At 37.7% G+C, this 23,253-nt stretch overlaps 1 protein-coding gene across 5 annotated transcripts in view; it reads left to right on the top strand.

The window, feature by feature from the left end:
* STAG2 (stromal antigen 2) overlaps positions 1–23,253 on the top strand; it is a 185,896-nt gene that overhangs the window by 133,414 nt on the left and 29,229 nt on the right. For all 5 annotated transcript variants that reach the window (XM_043492946.1, XM_038417707.2, XM_043492944.1 and 2 more), the window contains 13 exons: positions 1,290–1,393; positions 1,617–1,709; positions 1,927–2,016; positions 3,055–3,258; positions 9,125–9,195; positions 9,537–9,624; positions 9,715–9,795; positions 12,388–12,480; positions 14,828–15,002; positions 17,144–17,283; positions 19,408–19,509; positions 21,961–22,109; positions 22,810–22,938. In XM_043492946.1, the coding sequence (XP_043348881.1) occupies positions 1,290–1,393; positions 1,617–1,709; positions 1,927–2,016; positions 3,055–3,258; positions 9,125–9,195; positions 9,537–9,624; positions 9,715–9,795; positions 12,388–12,480; positions 14,828–15,002; positions 17,144–17,283; positions 19,408–19,509; positions 21,961–22,109; positions 22,810–22,938 (1,519 nt within the window). The remainder of the gene's footprint in view (positions 1–1,289; positions 1,394–1,616; positions 1,710–1,926; positions 2,017–3,054; positions 3,259–9,124; positions 9,196–9,536; positions 9,625–9,714; positions 9,796–12,387; positions 12,481–14,827; positions 15,003–17,143; positions 17,284–19,407; positions 19,510–21,960; positions 22,110–22,809; positions 22,939–23,253) is intronic.

Genomic DNA, 23,253 nt, shown 5'->3' with positions numbered 1-23,253 from the left:
GTTTGTAAACTTATTAGTATTTTTTCCGAGAGCTCACTTTCATTCAGGAGAAGTAAGCTACGTGTCTTGGATGCTATGAGAGCATTAGCTTTCTATTTGATTAGATCTCAGGAATACAGGAAATCACCTAAACTGTCTTTTATGGAGAAAAAGAGTGAAGGTCAGGCTGTTGCATATTATTGTATTTCTAAATGGTCTTAGACTCTATTGAAGAATGTTATAAACACACATTTGTTACTCTTCCATAAGGGCTTAAAGCACATTTGATTAGAGTAAAGGCCAGTTCCATGTCCGACCTTACATATATTACAGATTAAAAACCTGTTGAGCTGCTATTTAGAGCTCTGTTCATACTTTCACAAAACATTTTTTTAGAACTGGTATCTATATAAGATGCACAGTTTGGTGAAGCAGAATTACAGTCTCTGTTTAACTAGGCCTCCTTTCACACTATCTGGAGGGAGAAGTACTTTTTGCCAGACTCCCAAGAATGCAAATGTGCAGAGGTCACTTGAAGAAGAAATGAAGGATACTCACCTGTAATCGTATGTTCTCATGATGGACTCTGCACATTCACACTGCCTGCCTACCTTCCTCTCTTCCTTGGAATCCTAATTTCAACTTTGAACCTGAGAATGCAGTAGAAAGAACTGAGAAAACCAGTACACCTTGTCACCTTTTATAGCCCTACTCTCTGAACATTTGGAGCTGCAAGGGAAGGAGAGGCAGGGAGTGTGAGGGTGCCCCAATGGCTGCTGCTGTCAGAATGTTCCACAGGTCCAAGCTGCACTGCCAGCTCATCCCAAGACTCTGAACGCGAAGAGGTCATCTTGTAGAATTCCAGTTATAGGTGAATAACTCTAAAGTTCTGTTTACTGTCACATCTCCATACCCACATGCAAAAATAATTAAATGCCAAAAATAATAGATTTTTTGGGGAGAGGGAAAATAGGAAAATTACAAAATCTGCCACTCCTGTGTCACAAGTGTAGCCTTATTTATACTAGGAAAACTAAAACAGCATACCAAATTTACAGCACAGATTACGTGACTCTGTTGCATCATTCCCCCAACTTTATATATTTTCTGTCTGATTTTGTGAGGTGCTGAGCATCTTCAGTTTGTCTTCATATCAATAAGAGTTGAGGGCTCTCTGCACCGCACAAAGTCATAAGCCCTTAGCTTACAAACTTTGAAGTAAAAACCTTGTTGCTTGATGTCTAAGGAATCCGGTGCTATGGCACTAATGAAAAAGTTGCAATTATGATCTGTTTTCTTTTTAATTTCAGCTTTAACTGATAGACAGGAAAGTGCACTGATTGAAATAATGCTGTGTACAATTCGACAAGCAGCAGAGTGCCATCCACCTGTGGGAAGAGGAACAGGGAAAAGGGTATGACCAATAAGCTTTGAAACAACATACATTGTTGAGAGAAAAATTCTGTTAAATTCTGCCTTTTTATTGTTTTTTCTGTTATTTTTAGTATTCAGGTCTTTTATAGCCCTGATTTTTTGACTGTACTGAATAAGAAGAGTGCAAAATAGTTTAGTCCCCAAACCTGTTTAAAAAACAGTCATTTTTTAGTTTTAAAAACTTCCTTACATCAATAATTTAGGTGCTGACAGCAAAAGAGAAGAAAACACAGCTGGATGACAGGACAAGAATTACAGAGCTTTTTGCAGTGGCACTTCCTCAGTTATTAGCAAAAGTAAGTTTAATTCTATTTGGAGGTACTGGTTGTGTGTTGTCAAAATGTTAGGCAAATGGCGCATATCTCCCAATGTTCTGTATGTCATTAGAAAGTACAATATATTCGATACTTGTGTTGATCATTGGTTAGTAATAAATAGCTAGGTCTTATTATTATTGTAATAACTCCAAAACAAAAATCTTGTAGGCATTAATAATTTTTCTTTCTTTGACAGTATTCTGTAGATGCAGAAAAAGTGACCAACTTGTTGCAGCTGCCACAGTATTTTGATTTGGAAATCTATACAACAGGACGATTAGAAAAGGTAAGATAACATAAAATTAAAGAGGGGAAAAAACTGAACTGAGACCTTGTCCTCACTGAGATTTCAGACATCAGTGCTGCTAGACTTGTGAAAACTGCTTGCGTAAATGCTGTTTGTTCTGGTGCATCTACATGAGTGAAGAAAAGGCCTGAGCTTCATGGTGTCCACTGGCTATTTGTCTTTAGAAAGCGTCAGAGCCTAAGTTTGCTTTTGAAAGATTTCTTGGTCAAGGTCAGTAGAGGAGAGTCTTTCTAGACAGGTGATTGTCATGTAAGAGCATCCCAGTTCTGGGCTATCAGGGTTATTACATTTCAGAACAGGTACACCATTTGGGGAGAGAAGTTTGTGCTAATCTTAGTTGTAGCTAGTATAATTAGGTTCTTTCTTTTGTAAGTACTAAAAGTAGTAAAACATAAAACTTGCATTTGAGAATTGTCAATTGAGCTACATAGTTGTAAACTTCTTTTATTGTTATAAAATTGTTTATGGTATTACAATTTGAAAGGTGATATATTGACATTTTCTCCCTGCGATGGTATAGAGAAAATACCTTGATATGTGTTTATAAATACAGGGGCTGCTCTTAAAAGTTTTTCCATTTTGCTTTTGATGACTAGATATTACCACACTATTGCCTGTATATCATACATTTAATTTTAACACAACTGAAAAGTTTTTTTTCTTGTGACCATTATGTACAAGTACAAGTATTTTGAGAATGGGAAATAAATGTTGTTCTATACACTATGCAATCATCACCATTAATTCAACTATTATCTAAAATTTTTCTTTTGTGTTTTGTATTTAAAAAGTTCATTTTGGTATGTGTTTTAAATTTGTAGTCTTCACTGACCCCCAATTTATTTTTTGTTTTTTATTGTGCTGTATTGCTACTCCCGCTTTCTCTAGAGAATTGGCAGTTTTCTAAAATAGTGTTCTTATGTTCAATATGACACAGTCATGAAAGTAACAAAACAATCTAAAAATCTTTGCTTTCATAACTAGAATATAATAGGAATTTTGTTTTTACTTTTGTAGCATTTGGATGCCTTATTGCGACAGATCCGAGATATTGTAGAGAAGCACACAGATACGGATGTTTTAGAAGCGTGTTCTAAAACTTACCATGCACTCTGTAATGAAGAATTCACAATCTTTAACAGAGTTGACATTGCAAGAAGTCAGTTAATAGATGAGCTGGCAGACAAGTTTAACCGACTTCTGGAAGATTTTCTGCAAGAGGTACATCATGTGCATGATGATCTTTTTCATATCTTAACATTTTCATTATATCTTGTTGGCTTAGTATCTGCAAAGCATGCTAAATCCACTCTTAATTTACAAAACTTTTAATATAGTATTCAGAGTAACAGCCGAGTTAGTCTGTATTCGCAAAAAGAAAAGGAGTATTTGTGGCACCTTAGAGACTAACAAATTTATTAGAGCATAAGCTTTCGTGAGCTACAGCTCACTTCATCGGATGCATTTGGTGGAAAAAACAGAGGAGAGATTTATATGCACACACACAGAGAACATGAAATAATGGGTTTATCATACACACTGTAAGGAGAGTGATCACTTAAGATAAGCCATCACCAGCAGCAGGGGGGGGAAGGAGGAAAACCTTTCATGGTGACAAGCAAGGTAAGCTAATTCCAGCAGTTAACAAGAATATCAGAGGATCAGTGGGGGGTGGGGTGGGAGGGAGAAATACCATGGGGAAATAGTTTTACTTTGTGTAATGACTCATCCATTCCCAGTCTCTATTCAAGCCTAAGTTAATTGTAGCCAGTTTGCAAATTAATTCCAATTCAGCAGTCTCTCGTTGGAGTCTGTTTTTGAAGCTTTTTTGTTGAAGGATAGCCACTCTTAGGTCTGTGATAGAGTGACCAGAGAGATTGAAGTGTTCTCCAACTGGTTTTTGAATGTTATAATTCTTGACGTCTGATTTGTGTCCATTCATTCTTTTACGTAGAGACTGTCCAGTTTGGCCAATATACATGGCAGAGGGGCATTGCTGGCACATGATGGCATATATCACATTGGTAGATGCGCAGGTGAACGAGCCTCTGATAGTGTGGCTGATGTGATTAGGCCCTATGATGGTATCCCCTGAATAGATATGTGGACAGAGTTGGCAACGGGCTTTGTTGCAAGGATAGGTTCCTGGGTTAGTGGTTCTGTTGTGTGGTGTGTGGTTGCTGGTGAGTATTTGCTTCAGATTGGGGGGCTGTCTGTAAGCAAGGACTGGTCTGTCTCCCAAGATCTGTGCGAGTGATGGCTCGTCCTTCAGGATAGGTTGTAGATCCTTGATGATGCGTTGGAGAGGTTTTAGTTGGGGGCTGAAGGTGATGGCTAGTGGCGTTCTGTTGTTTTCTTTGTTGGGCCTGTCCTGTAGTAGGTGACTTCTGGGTACTCTTCTGGCTCTGTCAATCTGTTTCTTCACTTCAGCAGGTGGGTATTGTAGTTGTAGGAATGCATGATAGAGATCTTGTAGGTTTTGTCTCTGTCTGAGGGGTTGGAGCAAATGCGGTTATATCGTAGCGCTTGGCTGTAGACAATGGATCGAGTGGTATGATCTGGATGAAAGCTAGAGGCATGTAGGTAGGAATAGCGGTCAGTAGGTTTCCGATATAGGGTGGTGTTTATGTGACCATCGCTTATTAGCACCGTAGTGTCCAGGAAATGGATCTCTTGTGTGGACTGGTCCAGGCTGAGGTTGATGGTGGGATGGAAATTGTTGAAATCATGGTGGAATTCCTCAAGGGCTTCTTTTCCATGGGTCCAGATGATGAAGATGTCATCAATGTAGAGCAAGTAGAGTAGGGGCATTAGGGGACGAGAGCTGAGGAAGCGTTGTTCTAAGTCAGCCATAAAAATGTTGGCATACTGTGGGGCCATGCGGGTAGAGGAGATTCTTTTACTTTTTCTTTTTAATTAAAATTCTTCTTTTAAGAACCTGATTGCTTTTTCATTGTTCTTAAGATCCAAGGGTTTGGGTCTGTGTTCACCTATGCAAATTGGTGAGGATTTTTATCAAGCCTTCCTCAGGAAAGGTGGTGTAGGACTTAGGGGGATATTTTGGGGGAAGACGTCTCCAAGTGGGCTCTTTCCCTGTTCTTTGTTTAATACGCTTGGTGGTGGCAGCATAGGGTTCAAGGACAAGGCGAAGTTTGTATCTTGAGGAAGTTTTTAACCTAAGCTGGTAAGAATAAGCTTAGGGGGTCTTTCATGCAGGTCCCCACATCCCTCCTGGCCAGAGGCAAAACCCTTTCACCTGTAAAGGGGTAAGAAGCTAAGATAACCTCACTGGCACCTGACCAAAATGACCAATGAGGAGATAAGTTACTTTCAAAGCTGGTGCAGGGGGGAACAAAGGCTGCGTGTCTGTGGGATGCTTTTGCCAGGAACAGATCAGGAATGCCCTTCATAACTCCTCAGAACTTCTGTTAAGTTAAATGAAAAAAAATTTGTTAGTCTCTAAGGTGCCACAAGTACTCCTTTTCTTTTTGCGAATACAGACTAACACGGCTGCTACTCTGAAATCTGTTAAGTTAGTAAGTAATCTAGCTAGAAATGGGTTAGATTTCTTTTTGTTAAATGGCTGGTAAAATAGGTTGTGTTGAATGGAATGTATATTGCTGTTTTTGTGTCTTTTTGTAACTTAAGGTTTTGCCTGTATTTTGAATCTGATTACCCTGTAAGGTATTTACCATCCTGATTTTACAGAGGTGATTCTTTTTACTTTTTTTTTAATTAAAATTTTTCTTTTAAGAACCTGAAAGCTTATGCTAAAATAAATTTGTTAGTCTCTAAGGAGTCACAAGTACTCCTTTTCTTTTTGCGGTTACAGACTAACATGTCTGCTACTCTGAAACCTATCCTGGGAATAGTGACAGGAAAAATCTAATGACATTAAGAGACATCAGGTACTGGAATTGTTTCCCAAGGGAAATGGTGGAAGTTCCTTTGCATGTGACATGAAAATGAAATGAAAAAGGACAAAGGGTAAAATTTTCAAAACTGCCTGAGTGACTTTGCTTTAGGAGCCTAAGACTCATTGAAAATTAATAGGACTTAGATTCCTCTGTCACGTAGGCAGCTTTGAAAATTGTACCCAAAATATTAGAAACATTAGGGAACAATCCTACATTGGTACAATAATGGACAAGATGGTCGTCTTCATATCTTTACCATCTGTAAGTTCTTTGAAGAGGTTCACCTCTAGGAGTGACTTGAAACTTTTATGCTCTTATGACTGTTACGAAGATTGATATGGTGTTTGGAATGCTGCCTTGAGTCTTTACGTTGTATCCTGGCTTTTCTAGACATAAAGCAATTGTTTTAGGTTTATATAAGATGGAGTAAAAATCTAATTGGTATTCCATTGTGAATGGTACTTTTAATCAAAACATTATAATGCAGGGTCTTAAAGTGAGGTGAGTAGATAAATAGATAAATTAGGGTCAATCTGTCAAGCTCCACTTATACCAGCTTTCAGGAAGAAGGCATCTAAGAACAATGAGCTCTGTTGGGCAGGGACCATGTCTTCCTCTGTATTGAAGCATCTAGCACAATGGGGCCCTCTATCCAGATGTCTTCTGGGTGCTACCACAATCTAAATTAATAATAGTCAGTCTAATGATTGGATTCAGCACAAAAATTGAACTTTTTTCTATTTTAACTTTTTGGTGTCAGAAGCTGAAAGATTTTGCTGATGAATAATTTTTAAAGGAGCTTTGTTTTCTGTATTATTATTGTTGCTGATTCATGTATTCCTTTATGGCAGATAAATGTTAGGCACTCTATAAATCCAGAGTGCACAAGTACCCTTTATTCTTGATATATTTCAGTAGAAACTGAAAGGAACCCCAACTGAAATCTGTCCTGTTAAAGACGGTGTAAGCCATCTTATAGTATCTAAACAAAAAAGAAACCACAAAAAGTGATTTTTCCAAAACGTCATGAAAGATCTGAAAACTTCTTTGCAAATTTCACAAACCAGTTTTATGACTTCCATATCCCACTGACTGTGAATTTCTAAGAGGATATTCTACTCAGCTACCCCACAGTGAATGAGAGCATTAATACTATAGTTAAACCAAATTTTTCTCGAGGGTTTTTTTGCATAATGAGCTGTTAGTCTTGCCAAGGCCCTGCATAGACCTCTGCATGAAAACAAATTCTGCTACAATATTAATTTATTTTATCTATGTGAAGTAACTTCATTCCTACCTCCACTCACACAGTCATGGCTCATATTTGGAAATACTCGTTGATGTTGAACATAAATTAATTTCTCAATTATTATTTTGGAGGATGGGTTTTTCTGCAACTTGGCTCCACTCCGTGGGCTTCTGTTTCTGTGGTGGTGATCAGATTCTCCTTCCCAATGTGTGCCAAAGGGAAGAGCTTTAGTTGCTCATCTCCCTTGCTCCCTTAGTTCTTAGCTACTGCACTGTACTACAACCTGCCTTACTTACAAGCTATGCTTCTGGCTTCTCCTGCTCCTTGGATTCCACCTCAGAATCCCAAACAGCAGTGCCTGCCTCATTGAAACAATGCACAGAACAGGCAGTGAATACCCAGTTACTACCCCTTTGAGAGGGACAATAGAAAGCAAGAGGTAGCTCCTAGGAGATAAGTCAATATCACGCACAAACAGCAAACTGAGAAAGAAATGCTGAAATCCCAGTGGCACCTTGGAAAAATAAGTACTGTGGAATCCATTGTGTCCTGATTTTCAGATGAATGGAGCATCTGCCTCTTAGATATATTGTTTCAGATGGTCTGTGGACTCAAATAGGACTTCCTGTGGGAAAATCTGTGACCCAGATGCTTTTAGGAGTTTGTGGCCCATCTTCCTCCTGCAAATGCAAGATTATAAAGGTCAGGGGAAGACTACAGTTCAGGCTCCAGCCTGATCCCTGAAGTCTACCCAGCAATGAAACAGCCCAAGCCCTGCGAGCCTGAGTTGTCTGGCACAAGCCAGCCATGGGTTTTTTTTGTTTGTTTTTGTTGTTGTTGTTTTTTTCTGTGTAGACATACCTAAAGAAAGCAAAGCCTCTCTCTTCCTCCAAAGAATGACCAGCTCTCCACCATCTAAGTAACTGAAGGAAGAATTGAAGTTCAGTGGGGAAGATAGTTTGGTTTTTTTATTATCATTATTCCTGGACTCTTATTCAAGTTGAACTCTTACCTGTCCTTTAAAATCTTAGAATAAGGATTTTTTTTCTTTTGCAGCATACGTAGATGCTCCCTAACCTGGCTACAAATATAGTGCAAATTGCAGACCAAAATATGCTGGGAATTCACAGAAATGATTAAAGGTCTCCAGACCTCTGTCATCCTCTTTGTGATGCTGCTCTTGACATAACTCTGCTAACCCCGGCCCTCTTGTTGAAATTCTCCGACCGCAGCAGGAACAACCTAATGGTTAAAATTAATTTGATAGTGAAGTGTACCCCAGTGACTAATTAATGTCTTAAGTATGCATAGCCATATGGGCGATACGTTATGTTTGATTTGTCAGGATACTCATGGGGAGACAGGAGAGAAGTGGGGGGTCAGGAAAAAGTTTGGATGTAAGGTACAAATCAGGGAAAGAATATCTGTAAGGTTTCCTACCTACCTCTTTTTTGGTTTAGAGTTGAGCCTGAACATGTTCCTAAGGGGTTTAATGGGCTAGGTTGAAGGTTTCCATATTTCTTTGGTTAGGTGGAAAAAGAATTGTTTTAAGACTGAGGTACTTGCCATATCAGTACTGACCAATGGTCCATCTAGTCCAGTATCTGTTGTGTAACAGTGGCCTCTGCTGGATTCTATGGAGAAACTTGAATCACCTTCAGAATACACCTGCCCGATTGTTCTGTGCTATGTATGCCATATAGAAAATTTCTACCTGATCTTAGCTCTGGTGAGCAATTTATCTGAAATGTGAGGATTGATAGTTCTCATGACTTATTCTAGCTAGTGTTTTGTATCTTGTTGTAATGCCACTTTTGCCTAACACAGATATAAATTATTCCAAAATGTGTTGATGCCTTCAGGCTAGTTAATTTAACACACTTTTTACTGCAACTCTTACAACAAAATAATTGTGTAATAGGGTGAGGAACCTGATGAAGATGATGCTTATCAAGTCTTGTCTACGTTAAAGAGAATCACTGCTTTCCACAAGTAAGTGGGATGAATATCTTGATTTTCATATTTGCAACATACCATTGTTTCTTATATTATTAAATTGACCATGTTATAAACTTTGTGCAAAACTTATTTTTTGTTGTTGTTGTTAATTCGGAACTGTGCATGACATTGGCAAATCTTGAACAGAAGATTATTGTAAATACAAAAACATTTATACAAAAATATACTCATGATTTAAACTGAACTCTGTCTGGTTTCTTTACTAGGACAGTTAAAAGCATAGAGTAGTTATTAAATGCCAAATTCTAGAATTAGTATAATAAAATATAACTATTTGATGTGTTGCAACACTGCTTCATTTCTGCTTTCTCCAGTGCTCATGACTTGTCAAGATGGGACTTGTTTGGTTGCAACTACAAATTATTGAAAACTGGTATTGAAAATGGAGACATGCCAGAACAGGTATTTAAAATATGCATGTATAACGGTGAATATACTTTGTTAATGTTTATATTGGGATTTTTTTCATCTAACTTTTTTTCTTAATCACAGATAGTTATTCATGCACTGCAGTGTACTCATTATGTAATCCTTTGGCAGTTAGCAAAAATTACTGAAAGCAGCTCCACAAAGGTATGTCATGCTCGAGCGGTAAGTCCAATTGAATGTATGATCTTTATAGAATTGTGACCGTCTGTTAATTTCCTACTGTAATCTCTATCACCTCTACGATCACTCGATCTACCCTCAATTTTTAGGGCTGGTGGAAACTTTCTTAAATTAAGATGAAAAATGACTTCTTTTTATACAACTCCCTGAATTCCTTCCACCTTTACTTTTGCCTTCCTACTATTTAAAATATAACATTGTGTCTGTATAAATAAACAAACTGTAGAACTTTAAAGCAAAGCAACTCAGATGCAAATTAGATACTCTGTCACTGTGATACATATCAGAATAAAATTCTTAGTACAGAGTAGTGAACCACGTGTACAAAATATAGTATAATCGAAGCTCTTTGTGCCCTGCAGGGACTGGATCTAAATTATATAGAGGCCCTGAAATATCTGTGGTAATTCATTTAAATGAAGAGGCTTTTATGTATTAAATTTCATAAAACAATCTGTGCAGTATCGTGCAATTTGTTTCTGTATTGCTTCAGCCTGTGTTATTTTCATGTTTTTGGCATGCAACAAATATTTTTTTTAGTGATAACTTCAATAATGGAGTTATGCTTTATCTGGAAAGAGCTGAAGATTTTGCAACTGTATAGGGAAAACTTGAAACTCCTAGCACTTGAGAACACATGGGATTACAGCGTGGAATGTAGTTGGCTAGATGCTTCCACTAAAATGACCATCTGTAAAATAGAGAATAATGTTGATTCTTCTTTGTCATCGTTAGCCTTCAGACTTGACTATAATTTTAAATTGATTAGTTAATTAACACCCTAAAGCTGTTGCTCTGGGAATCTACAGACTCAGGAAGACAATGCTACATCGCTTTGCATTCAATTCAAATTTTTAAAAATAAAGTTTAAACAAATTATTGTCAATTAAAAAATGTAAAGGAGTTCCAGATATTACACTTCTGTTTGAACGTGTCAATTTTTGTGACTTATGTTTCCGGGGGAGTTGTATATGTTTGTACAATAATATTTTCCTCTCCCTCGTTGCTGGGTTAAAGAGCTGCTCAGATAGGGGGAGCTGACTTGGACTATACACAGGGCATAATGAAACTGCCTATAAACTGTGAAATTAGCTGTGAAATGAACATAATCAGAAAAAAGGAGAAATTTTGCTCCAGTCCTTTTCACTATCATAATAAGTATTACTTGCAACAATAGTTGGACAAAATTTTCTCATACAAATGGTAAGATGGCTCTGTTCTTTAAAGATTTATTTGCACCTACACTGAAACACATTTATGTGGCAAATTTCAGAATCGCAGGATCTTGCATTATTGGGATCCACGGCATAATCCTGTTTGAAAATCCTAGGAAACAACACTTGAAACCTTTGCAAATATTGGGTGTCATTTTGGGAATAGGGAGGAGAGATAGGTATCTAGCTTTGAAAAGGTTGCATGTGGTGTTCCGAATGTAAGACAGCATTCTCAGTTACTCTTTCTCTGAAATGATGCTGCTGCTTGCCTCTCTCCTAGGCTAGAAACGTTTAGCCTTGTTGATAATTCTATGCACTTCATAACCTTTATGATTGACCACTCGTGAGCTTGAGGTGAGACTAGAACTTTTGGTCTCCAGCTCCTAGCACAATTAACCTTTCTTAGCCCAGAGGATAGGAGGAGGAGGATTCATTTTACCTGTGTCCAGTCAGAAGGTCCAGTTTTGTGGAGGGTTTTTTTTTCTCCTCTCCCCTAGATGATGGGAGAGGTATTAATTGACCACTTCACTTTGAATGGTCCCGTGAAATGCATGTAAACTGCTTATGGTAGGCTGTTCCAACTTGTATTTAGCTGTGACAGTCAAAGTACATTTCCTTGACCTGAATATCTCTATGTAATTTTGAAAGCTTCTCTCTCACCAACAAAAGTTGGTGCAGTAAAAGACGTCACTCACCTTGTCTCTCTGACTTCAGAATTATTTTCTCTACTATGTTGACTACTTATTTTTTTTTAAAGGAAATATCTGTTCAAAGGAACATAGGTGTTAGTCTTAGGAGGATAAATTAGTGAGTTGATGATGCAGCCATGTACACAAGATTCATTCAGTTTTAGCTAGGCTTACCTAATTTTCTGGAGTGCTTTCACAGTCGGAAGTCTGTGAACCCGAACACAACCCCTCTCTCACAGATTCTTTTATTTAAAAAAGGAAAAGTGGCAGGGAAGTTTTGTTCACTTTTTTTCAAATACTGTCAGGGGGAAGGGAAAGGAGAGCTCCCATTCATCCACTCCCAGGAGCTCTTTAACCAACACATAAAGAGGGGAGAAGTCACAGCTTCAAACTTGAGAGCTTTTCTCTGCTCCTTGAGCATATCTTAAACTCAGTCTTCTAAGTATGTTTCCTCCAAGTATATTGGGGTGATGAAGTATTCAGTCTACTACAACATGCCTCTGTCAAGTTCATATGTGCTGGAATTTTCAAAGGCACCTGAAAGTTAAACAGCTAGCTCCCGTTTCAATCAAAAGAATATTTATTCTTCATTATAAAGTTGAAAAGTATTAAACTGTATTTAATTTCTATTTTAAAATGTTTTATTTTTAAAGGAGGACCTTCTACGTTTGAAGAAACAGATGAGGGTATTCTGTCAAATCTGTCAGCACTACCTGACCAACGTAAACACTGCTGTTAAAGAGCAGGTTAGTGACTATTCTGAGCCTTACTCTTTTATAACAGTGATTTGATGCTTTTAAAAGTGTTTAAACAATCTAAATGAGAAGTAATTCTTTTTGCATTGCCTGCATGGGTATGCGATATGTGCAGCTTGCTGGATGCTCAAGCTCAGTGAATAGCTGTGTCCAGTAGTGCTGTGCATGTATTCTACCTCAGTCCCCCTGGGACTGTATAAAAGAGGTATATATGCCCAACTACAGCTCATTTCCTTCAGACAACCATAGGCAGCAAGTATGAACTTTCAGGAAATATTATTACTTCATAGATATAATCCAAGTTCTTTGTTTATATTTAGGAATAATAATTAGATTGTAATGGAAATTAAATGCCCAGTAGGGTTAAAAATTCTGTGTTGTCAGCTGTGGACATAGTTACAGTTGAAGCAGAGTCTGTTCGTTTCTGGCTTTGTCCCATCTTGGGATAATCCAATATCTGTTTCTGACAAACGTACTTAGGACCTGTTCCATCCAGGATTGTGGGACATGTTCTCAATTTTTGCTCTTTGTGCAAGTCAGTCCCCAGCTGTCTATGTAGAGACCAGAGAGGTCCATTAGAAAGAAACACCTCTTAGAGATGGATATAAAGACATTATTTTCTGGCACTGATTTGCTTGAGGAGTCTGTACGGAGATCCTAATCTCGTTCTATTGATTCAGGATCTGGTAGTTTGTGAGGCTTGGTTGCTAGATCAGCTCATGTGTTTGGATATGATGTCAGGGCTCTTTTAAACCACTCTTTAGGAACTGGATTCAGTTGCCTTTATGCTTTCTGTTCTGTTGACTTTGGCATTGATCACTGGTTTAGTTCCTCCAGACTAGTCTTTGTGTACTTACTTTGAATTTGGTTCTGTCATCTCCTATCTTGGCGCGTTCACCAATGGGGCATGAGAGTGTTTTCACAAATAACAGATGGCACCACTTTCATCCTCAGAAGAATGGAAGGATGAAGATGCCACTGATATTCCTGTCCCAGAAGGTCGTCATTTCTCCTTTTCACCAGACAATTCTGTGGCCCTCCTGACAACACATAAGAGAGTGTCTTCCTGTTCTCAGTCTGGTTCCTTGTGCCACAGTGATCCCTGGCAGCTGAGGTTGGATGAAGTCCTGGGGCGAAACGGGGAGACAGAGACGGGAGGGGATTGGACTGAGAGTGTATTGACTCCATTATGCTAGGCTCTGTACAAGCACAGAACAAAAAAAACAGTCCCTGTCTTGAGGAACAGATGGCTTTTTTTCTCCTTTGTTGTTGTGTAAAGATCCAGGTAAACAGAGAAAGTAACCAAGGCATGTCTCTTTTGTGACTATTAAGGGAAAATAGTGAAATTGTGTATAGAAAAATGCTGTGAAATGGACAATAAGCAAACTAAAGGACAAAGGAAAAATACGTAGAGAAAGTAGTTCACCTATAGTGAGAGCCCCGTGAAAATCTTTTTATTAATAATTTTTCAGGGTTTTTTATGGGGTGGTGGTGGTGTAATTTTGTTTTAACCTTCCTGGTGATAAAAGGAGGGTTGAGTCCTGTCCCAGAGGAGTGGGGACAATCAGGTCCTGCCCTCTGGGTTGAGAGGCCCTGGAGTGGTTAAATCAGGTTCTGCCAGAGTTGTAGGTAGCCCTGTAGGGGAGAAGAAGGTCATCATGACAGAGGGGCAGTTGGGTCAAACCCAAGCAGCGCTGTGATCCTTTCATTCAGGTTGCAATGCCTGGAGCAGGAAGCCACCACTGAGGGGTGAATGTGTTCTGTTTCATTTAGTTTCATTAGTTGCTTTTTGCTTTGTTCTTTGTTTTCATTTTATTTTGTGGTGTTTCTGCATTTGCAAAAAATGCGGGGCTCTATCTCAAGCGTTTAAGCACAGAATTTTCAGACTTTACTACTGTGTTTATTTTTGAGTGGAGGACCCCTTATATTTTCCCAGTTATCTTGCTGCTTTTAAAAAAATGCTCCATGATAACTTTCAGACAGAACTTGACATCAGAATTTCCTATGTTAAATCCTATAAATATTTCAATTTGTAATAGACTTAATCTTGAGAGTGCCCTTATTAAAGGGTCCAATCCCAATTCAGCCAGCACACGTATGAGAGAGTTTATTCATGTAGGTAGTCTCATTGCATCCAGTTGGACTATTCCATGTGAGTAAAGTTACTAATGTTTCTTTAGGATCATGCTTTGAATGTAAAATATTTTCTGCATTGGAAATGTAAGTACCTTTTTTGTTGTTTAACTTCCAATTTATTTAAAATACAGTTTCTGATGAAAAAGCAGAAGTTTAAGAAATTCAATATAGTCAGTCTTTTTTTCTTCTTTTTTTTTAATAGGCTTTCACTATTTTGTGTGATGTCTTGATGATCTTCAGCCATCAGATTATGTCAGGAGGGCGTGACATGTTAGAGCCACTTGTTTACACTCCTGATTCTTCATTACAGTCTGAACTGCTCAGCTTTATTCTAGATCATGTCTTCATTGACCAGGATGATGACAGCAATAGTGCAGGTAGGTGTGTGTGTGTGTGTGTGTGTGTATAAATATTTTTTGCTAGAAGGCAAAGTGAACACAGTGAAAACACCTGACAATTTGTGTGTGTGTGTGCGCATACATACATACATACATACATACATACATACATACATACATACATACATACATAAAATGTCAGGTGTTTTCACTGTGTTCACTTTGCCTTCTAGCTTATGCACTTACATGTGCCCGCTATCCTATGTCCATGCTCTTATGCACTCTTGCCAGTTCTTGTGTATATGCAAACACAAAAGTATACATGAACATAGAGGCAGCCATTTGAAGCTATTCATGATTTTGGGATGTTGGAAGTAGTTCTTGGGAAGACAGATTTGGATTGGTAGACAGAAAACGGGGGAAATGACCAAAGGAACGCCATCAATAATTTATCACATGGATATGTTTCTAATGTGCATGTATGTATGTGCTTAGTAAATAAAAGCAACTTAAGTCAACATATTGAAATTGTTTAGGAATCATCTTGGTTTTGTTTGATAATTTAAGTTTATCATAGAAGTATTTGAAGAGTAATGCTGTGTATAGAGAGAAATTGTTTAGGGTGATACAAAAAAGATTTTCATTCTTTAATGTAAGAAAGGAAATATTTAGACTGAATATTTGCAGGGGAGTGGGGGAGTTTCAGGCAGACTTATTAGGCTGTAGAGTAGTCTCCCAGGGAAGAAGTAGAAGTTCCATCACTTGGGATGTTTAAAAATAGACTAGAAACACTAGAAAACGTACTGTGGGGAACAATCCAGAATTGGCAAGCAGAGGCATGAGATTTTTTCGAACTCTTATTTTTTTAATACATATGTATGTAAGAAAAAATCCTGTAAAATAAATTATCTTTTTGCCCAAATAAAGAGCCACAATTTGCTGCTGTTGAAGTCCGTAGTAAAATAACCATTGACTTTGATGGTGCAGTATTAGGCCAAAAATTATTTATAAATCTTAAAATTGTAATATACCGGGGGGGGACCAAAACCCATAACACAAACACCTTGTGTGAGCTGTTTTACTTATTTAAGAATCTGAAAGGTTTACTGGTTAGAGCAAAAGAGTCTAGACGCCGGAGTGTTTTAGATTCTAATCTGATAGTTGCAAGATTACTCTGTGACCTTGGGTAGCAAGTTAATTAACCTATGTGATTTAGTTATCCCATGTATTAAAACCACATTGTTAACTTTGGTACTGAACTTTTTTTACAATTTTGCTTGTGAGCTTTTATTTTTGCTCTTTTTGGCTACACTCAAAGTAAATACTACTTAGTCAATATTTCACAAAGCCAATGATTAGTTAATAAGGGTGTAAAGTGAAATGGGGACTTGATAACAGCATGCGATAACAAGGGTGTAGGGCATTTCACATTTACATCCTGTTCAGATTAGTCCCAGTATGAGAGAGAGTTAAAAATAGTTACAATAAAATGGTGGTGTAGAGATTACAAAGAAAGTGGAAGTCACACAAATCTCTACTAGAATTGGTATTGTTGTTGATAGCGTCTAAAAAGTCATAGGATTTGAGTGTGTCTAGGGAATGTGAGGTACTTGCTCACTTAGAGCCATTTCTCCCATGACAGGGTTCCTGTATTATAAGATTTGGTCAGAATGTAACTGTTTATGTAAACATTGAAAAGAAATACTTTCTCATTACCAAAAAGTAGAAAATAAATTGTAGTAATAAGGCTTCTTTTAGCAAATGTTAAAAATGTATTACTTTAGCCAAATATTGCCACACCACATTGAAATTAATAGTTTGTCACAGTAATATGGCTCCTTTATTGTTAGGAAATACACTTATGGTAAAGTAACAACTTCCATTCAGTGATCTCAAAGTACTTTAGAAGCCTTATTTAAACCTTGTAACATTCCTTTGAAATAGATACTAGTCCCTTTTTTCAGGCAGGTGAAGTCATTTGTCTCAAGGTAACAAAGTGAATTACTTGGAAAGCTGAGAATAGAATTCTTGAGCCTTGACTCCTGGTTCTTTGCTGTAACACTTGTTCATATAGAAGTAGAAGGCTAAAATCTAAACTGTTCAGCCACTTGAGTAAGTAAATGACCTGAATAATAAAAAACAAAAGTCCTAGGTAGTTTAATGCTTTGCATACCTTCCAGATGGACAGCAGGATGATGAAGCTAGCAAGATTGAAGCATTGCACAAAAGAAGAAATTTACTTGCAGCTTTTTGTAAACTTATTGTATATACTGTGGTTGAAATGAATACTGCTGCAGATATTTTCAAGCAATATATGAAGGTAAATTTGAAGATTTTGTATAATAGTGAAATATTAAAAATACTGCAGTATAACACAAATTGTACTTCTAATTAAACCTTGTGGGTCCCAGTTTTTGATTATGTGAAAGATGTATTTTAAATCCAATATAAACAGGTAGTTCCCCATGTTTCCATATGGAATACTGCAAAGACAACTTTATCGTTTCAGAGTAACGAATTGTTTTAGTGTGTAAAAATATTCCCACAGCTGATCTTTAACCCTTTTAATAGATTTATTTTCTCATCCTGATATGTGGTATTTTTGATTTCTTGTTTGAGTTTGGGAAGATAATCAGCTTTTTTAACCTCATTACTATAGATGAATAAAAATCAACTGAATGATGGCTAATTCCAAATGAAAAAGGACATTTAGAAATTCTTTTGATATACAAGATCTTTCAGAGTTTTGTAGAAGGGAAAAATTATTGGGTCCAGGGAACAGAGATTCCCAACAAATAGAAATTTTACTCATTACACATAGATTACTGCTTTAGTTCAATAAATAATACCCTCTGTTCCTGGGGTCCAGAGCCATACCTGCTAATCCTGAACCTTCTGTCTGTGAACATAAAATGTTTTTGCTCCTTTGCTCCACAAAAAATGCATTAACTATTCCATACTGTTCCCCCCTCTGAGCCTATGGCTACACTACAGAGCTTACCGCTGTAGTGCTGCTAGTGCAGATGTCCCCAGGCAGAGACTCTTAAGCTTTGCAGACTCCCTTCAGGAGTCTGATTTGTATAAACAAGTCAGTGGTTCTCAACCAGGGATGCATGTCCAGGGACTACATCAAGTCATCTAGATATTTACCTAGTTTTACAACATGCTAACTATAAAGCACTAGCAAAGTCAGTACAAACTAAAATTTCATACAGACAGTGACTTGTTTATACCGCTCTATATACTATACACTGAAATGTAAGTACAGTACTTATATTCCAATTGATTTACTTTCTCCCTTTTACCATATAGTTATAAAGTAAGCAATTTTTCAATAATAGAGTGCTGTGACACTTGGATTTTTATGTCTGATATTGTAAGCTAATGGTTTTTAAGTGAGGTATAATGTATGGAAGACCAATCAGACTCCTGAAAGGGGTAAAGTAGTCTGGAAAGGTTGAAAGCCACTGATCTAGATGAGTTGATGTACCCTCTAGAAGACTTCTGCGTACCATCAAAGATACACATATCCCTGGTGGAGAACCACTGCTCTAAGCTAATGGAAGGGAGCTGTCCCATTGACTTAATTACTCCAGTGCCCGCAAGCAGCGATAGCAGTGTCGGCAGGATAAGGTCTTCTGCCAAGATAATGCTGACCACACTGGCACGTAGGTCGGTGTAACTTTCATTGCTCACAAGGGTGTATTATTCACACCCCTGAGCCACATAAGTTATACCAACTTAAGTTGTAGTGTGTACCTAGCTTGAGTGTACAGCTTTTTTTTTTTTTAAAACCACAGTGATAGATTCTCTCCTAATTGTTTTAACGTGATTTCTGGATAACTAAGGATTAAATATAGGTTCTTGATTCAATTTTAAATACTTTTAAGGAACAATGGAGGAAATTCTATTATATTTATTATTTATTAATTAAAGAAGGCAGCTTCGGAGGATAGGTAGCCCTCCTTGTAGAAGTTGAGGAAGGAATACCCCCTTTGCTACAAAGAAAATGAGGTTTCTCCGCCACTAGATTTGCTAGAACGAGCTCTCCTCCCAAGAAAGGCAGTGCTACTAATGCTTGTGTATTTATTAAGTATGGCCGCCTGTCAGCCATGAAGCTAAATAGGTCATTCTGCCTCAGAACAAACACTATTGTTCATTAAGCAGTGTATGAAAGGCAATGGAAAACTTCTGTTGAACTTTTCAAAAATTTCAGATAGATTTTTAGAGTATAATCTTGATGATTTTATAGTGGTGAAAAATGTGTGCTTTGACACTGTAAAGCTATTTCATCGTTTTGTTCTTGTTAGGTACTGAACACGTTTCTAGCAAAGTACATGGTAAATAAAGTACATAATGCATCATTCTTTTCTGAAGGGCTCAGTAGTAAAATATATTTTTCTAAAATCTAAAGCTTCAGCTGTTTTATGTGGATTTTTTCTAGTATTACAATGACTATGGAGATATTATCAAAGAAACAATGAGTAAAACAAGACAGATAGACAAAATTCAGTGTGCGAAGACACTTATTCTTAGTTTACAGCAGGTAAGAATTATTCATTTTAAATGTTCATATATAAATACAGAATAATAAAATATTCCTTGTTGGTTGTGGGTAATGTTTCATAGGAAATTGTGTGGAGGGGAGGGTTAGAAGGAGATATTAAACTGTAAAGTAAGGCTCCATAATTATTTTAAGGTGATTTAAAGAAACCCCTGCTTATTCTGCATTTGTCTTCAAGTATTATGTTAATGAAAGGTGGGGAAAAGATTGTAAAAATCTAATGAAGGGGGACTCTATCATAATATCTTCCAGTTCTAGAATAGTAAGTAGAGCCACATGTTCATTTTAATAATGTGATAAATGCATTACAAACTTCCTTAATTACATGTTCTTGAGCAGATCAACAAGGAAAAATAGCTCCCCCTTTTTTTCCCACTGTTTTCATTCTATCAAGTAATGAAAAAGACTTACCTTGTTTATTACACATTAATGCTTGGCAAAGGCTTCACCCATCTCAGAAATTAAAAAGCCCTAATTCAGCAATGACAACTCAGGTGGACCCACATTGACTTTAATGGGCTGCTGTGTGTTTGCAGGGGATCACCCACATGGATCTCATTGGAGGCCTAGAAAGAAAAATTTTCAAGTAACTGCTAATTTCTCTTTATACAGTTTTTGACTCTATTCAACAGGCTTAGGTTAGTAATTTTTTGTGAAATCATAAAATGCTGCCATCTCATCAGCCTCCTCTGCATGTGTCCTATAGACAACCTAATGACCTAAAAAAGGTAGTAAACCATATACTAATAATGGTCATATAATGCCAACTTGACAGGAGTTCCAAATACCAGTGTGATCGGAAAAAGAATACAAAGGGACCCAGAGAATGTAGAAAATATATTAAACTTGGAAAGATGCTTACTATTGCATCTAGGAAACTACATTATAGGGGAGATCCCTTGGAAGCTGAAAAGAGACCATAGGACTGATAGGGTATGTTGACATGGGGATAAAAGACCTTCAGCCAGGGCATGTTTGGTCCAAGTCATCTGACTTGTGTTCAGGCTGCGAGGCTGAAAGTCACTGTGTAGAGGTTCAGGCTGGAGCTGGAGCTCTGGGACCTTCTAGTGATTTTTCAGAGCTTGAGCCCAAGTCAGCGGACCTGAGTCAGCTGCGGGTTTTTTATCCCTGTGTAGACATACCCATAGTGTACAAGAAATAAGACATTTTGTAGTGTAATATAACTGCAAAAAAGGCAACAAACTGCTAAATAGACGCTTCCTGGAATAAACTGCTACCAATCATTTTGTTCATGAATGTGTGTAGATGTATTTTGCTCCAGTATCTTGTTACAAAAAAGGTACTGACAAATGGAAAGAAGTTTAGTGAATAGCACCAAACTGGGAAGCTAGAAGTATTGATTTAAGAGGAAAGATTAAAAGAGCTCAATGTGTTCAGTTTTGCCAAATATTAATGTAGGCCTACCAATAAATGAAGGATATAAACATGGAGGGTGAGATTGTTGCCATTGACTTCAGTGGAGCCAGAATTTCACTGTAGAGGTGGAGAGGAGGAACTTTCACTTAGGGTGGTACAAAGGGGTGAAATAGAAATTAATGGGTTGAGTGGGCATTCCACACTACAGAGATAGGAGCACATGAGAACCCGTCAGGGGTGAAAGTAAGTAGAGTGACTTACCGGTATGCTGGGGCCAGCTCTGGCTCCCGGAAGGGGTGGGGCTGAGGGGGTCAGAGCCAGCCCACCCTGTAAGGTAAGTGTCCCCCCTTCTCCTCCCCCCCTCCCCCATCGGGGTAGCAGCAGCAGCCCAGGGCTCCCGGGGCTATTTAAAGGGCCTGGGGCTCCACTGCCTCTACTGCCCCAGTCCTTTAATTAGCCACCGGAGCCCTGGGGAAGTGGTGGGGCTCCAGCGGCTATTTAAAGGGCCGGGGTGGTAGAAGAAGGGGAACCCCAGGCCCTTTAAATAGCCACTGGAGCCCCACAGCTGCTACCCTAGGGCTCCAGCAGCGGGGCTCTGGAGGCAATTTAAATTGCCCCCTGGGGAAGCCGGCTCTTGCCGGTACACCGTACCAGGGCATACCAGCTTACTTTCACCTCTGGAACTCGTATGGATAGCTAAATAGAAAATATTTAGGATGGGAATCTGGGGAATTGTCCTGAGAACAAGGAGTGCTAAACTGTGCAGTTGTCTCATTAGGAATGTGCTGAAAGTCTCATATCCTGGGATATCTAAATCTAGACTAAACATATTAGAGAATGTACTTTAAGGAATAATCTTGACTTGGCAGGGAGATGTATTTGTAGACCTAGGTTTTCATAAATCGCCTGTTTTCATTATTTTATAAACTTTGCCTAACTATGCAAAATTTATTTTCTTACAGTCACAAAATTGAGAAATCTGTAGTTCTGTCTAGTTTTTATATAATATTTGGTATATTTTAATCAGTAAATATCTTTCTTACTTATTTCATGCAGCTTTTCAATGAGATGATACAAGAAAATGGTTATAATTTTGACAGATCATCACCGACATTTAGTGGTATTAAGGAACTTGCTCGACGTTTTGCTTTAACATTTGGACTTGATCAACTGAAAACAAGAGAAGCTATTGCCATGTTACACAAGTAATTATCTTTTTAAACTTAATTTCTGCAACCAAGAAATTTTGTTTCTGACATGACAAATATTTTCTTTTGGGAATTTACCAAAGTTGTGGTGTAATACAAAATATTTTAGTGCTATTGAGGATCTTTTATTTTGCCAATCAGGTAGAGATGAAAAAAGTGATTTGCTATTGTAGTTGCAGTTGATTCTAAGAACCAGGTTTTCCATAGCTTTAAGTGGAGCCTGACTGTACTACATCAAAATAAAAACTGAAGCACTGAATAAATTTTACTGTTCAGCATCATTCTAGTTCCTCTTACTTGATAGCATTTCATGTAGTGTATCATGAAAAAGTGTTTTCAACCTCTTTATGTTGATAAAGAAGGCTGACCCAGTTGACTACTGGTAGTACTCTTCCTTGTCATGTTGGATAACTAAGGTCATTTCATGTACTAGACAGGATCAAGAAAGATTGTGGAGACAGCAATTCACCAGTTCACATAGAGTAACACTGACAACTTTCAAGGGTGTCCTGTCCAATACATCTGGAGGAATGGTGGTTTTGACCTTGATCTTGTTCTTCATGGATTTAATGCAGAAGAAAAGGAGTGAAATTAGAACTCTCGCAGTGATTAGATACTTTGGTCATGTGGGTGGTGCTATAGAAAACTGTAGAATAGGTAATTCTTCTAAATCTTAATTTTTAACTTTTATTTTCAGAGATGGCATAGAGTTTGCTTTTAAAGAGCCTAACCCACAGGGTGAGAGCCATCCTCCTTTAAATTTGGCATTTCTTGATATTTTGAGTGAGTTCTCCTCCAAACTTCTCAGACAAGACAAAAGAACAGTGTAAGTATTCTCTAAAAGTTCTTATTATGAAATGTTAAATGATGAAAACATCATAGTTAAATTTGATAACATTTTATCTTTAATGCCACCTTTATTATTAACTAGGAAAAAAATTGCTATCACTATTATTGAAGTAAACTTCAGTGACATTTAGAATTAAGAGAAAAGCAAGGGAAAGATAAGCTATTAAAGCAGTCTCCCTAATTTTTGTAATAAATATACAGTAATAGTTAAAAACTAAGGAAGTATTAGCTGTTCTATAATTCATAGATTACTTGCATTAACAGCTTGAAAAGCTTGCTCTTCCTCAAGTGG

This window comes from Dermochelys coriacea, chromosome 9 (genome assembly GCF_009764565.3).
Source record: "Dermochelys coriacea isolate rDerCor1 chromosome 9, rDerCor1.pri.v4, whole genome shotgun sequence".
Lineage (NCBI taxonomy): Eukaryota > Metazoa > Chordata > Testudines > Dermochelyidae > Dermochelys > Dermochelys coriacea.
This window is presented reverse-complemented; position numbering and strand designations above follow the sequence as displayed.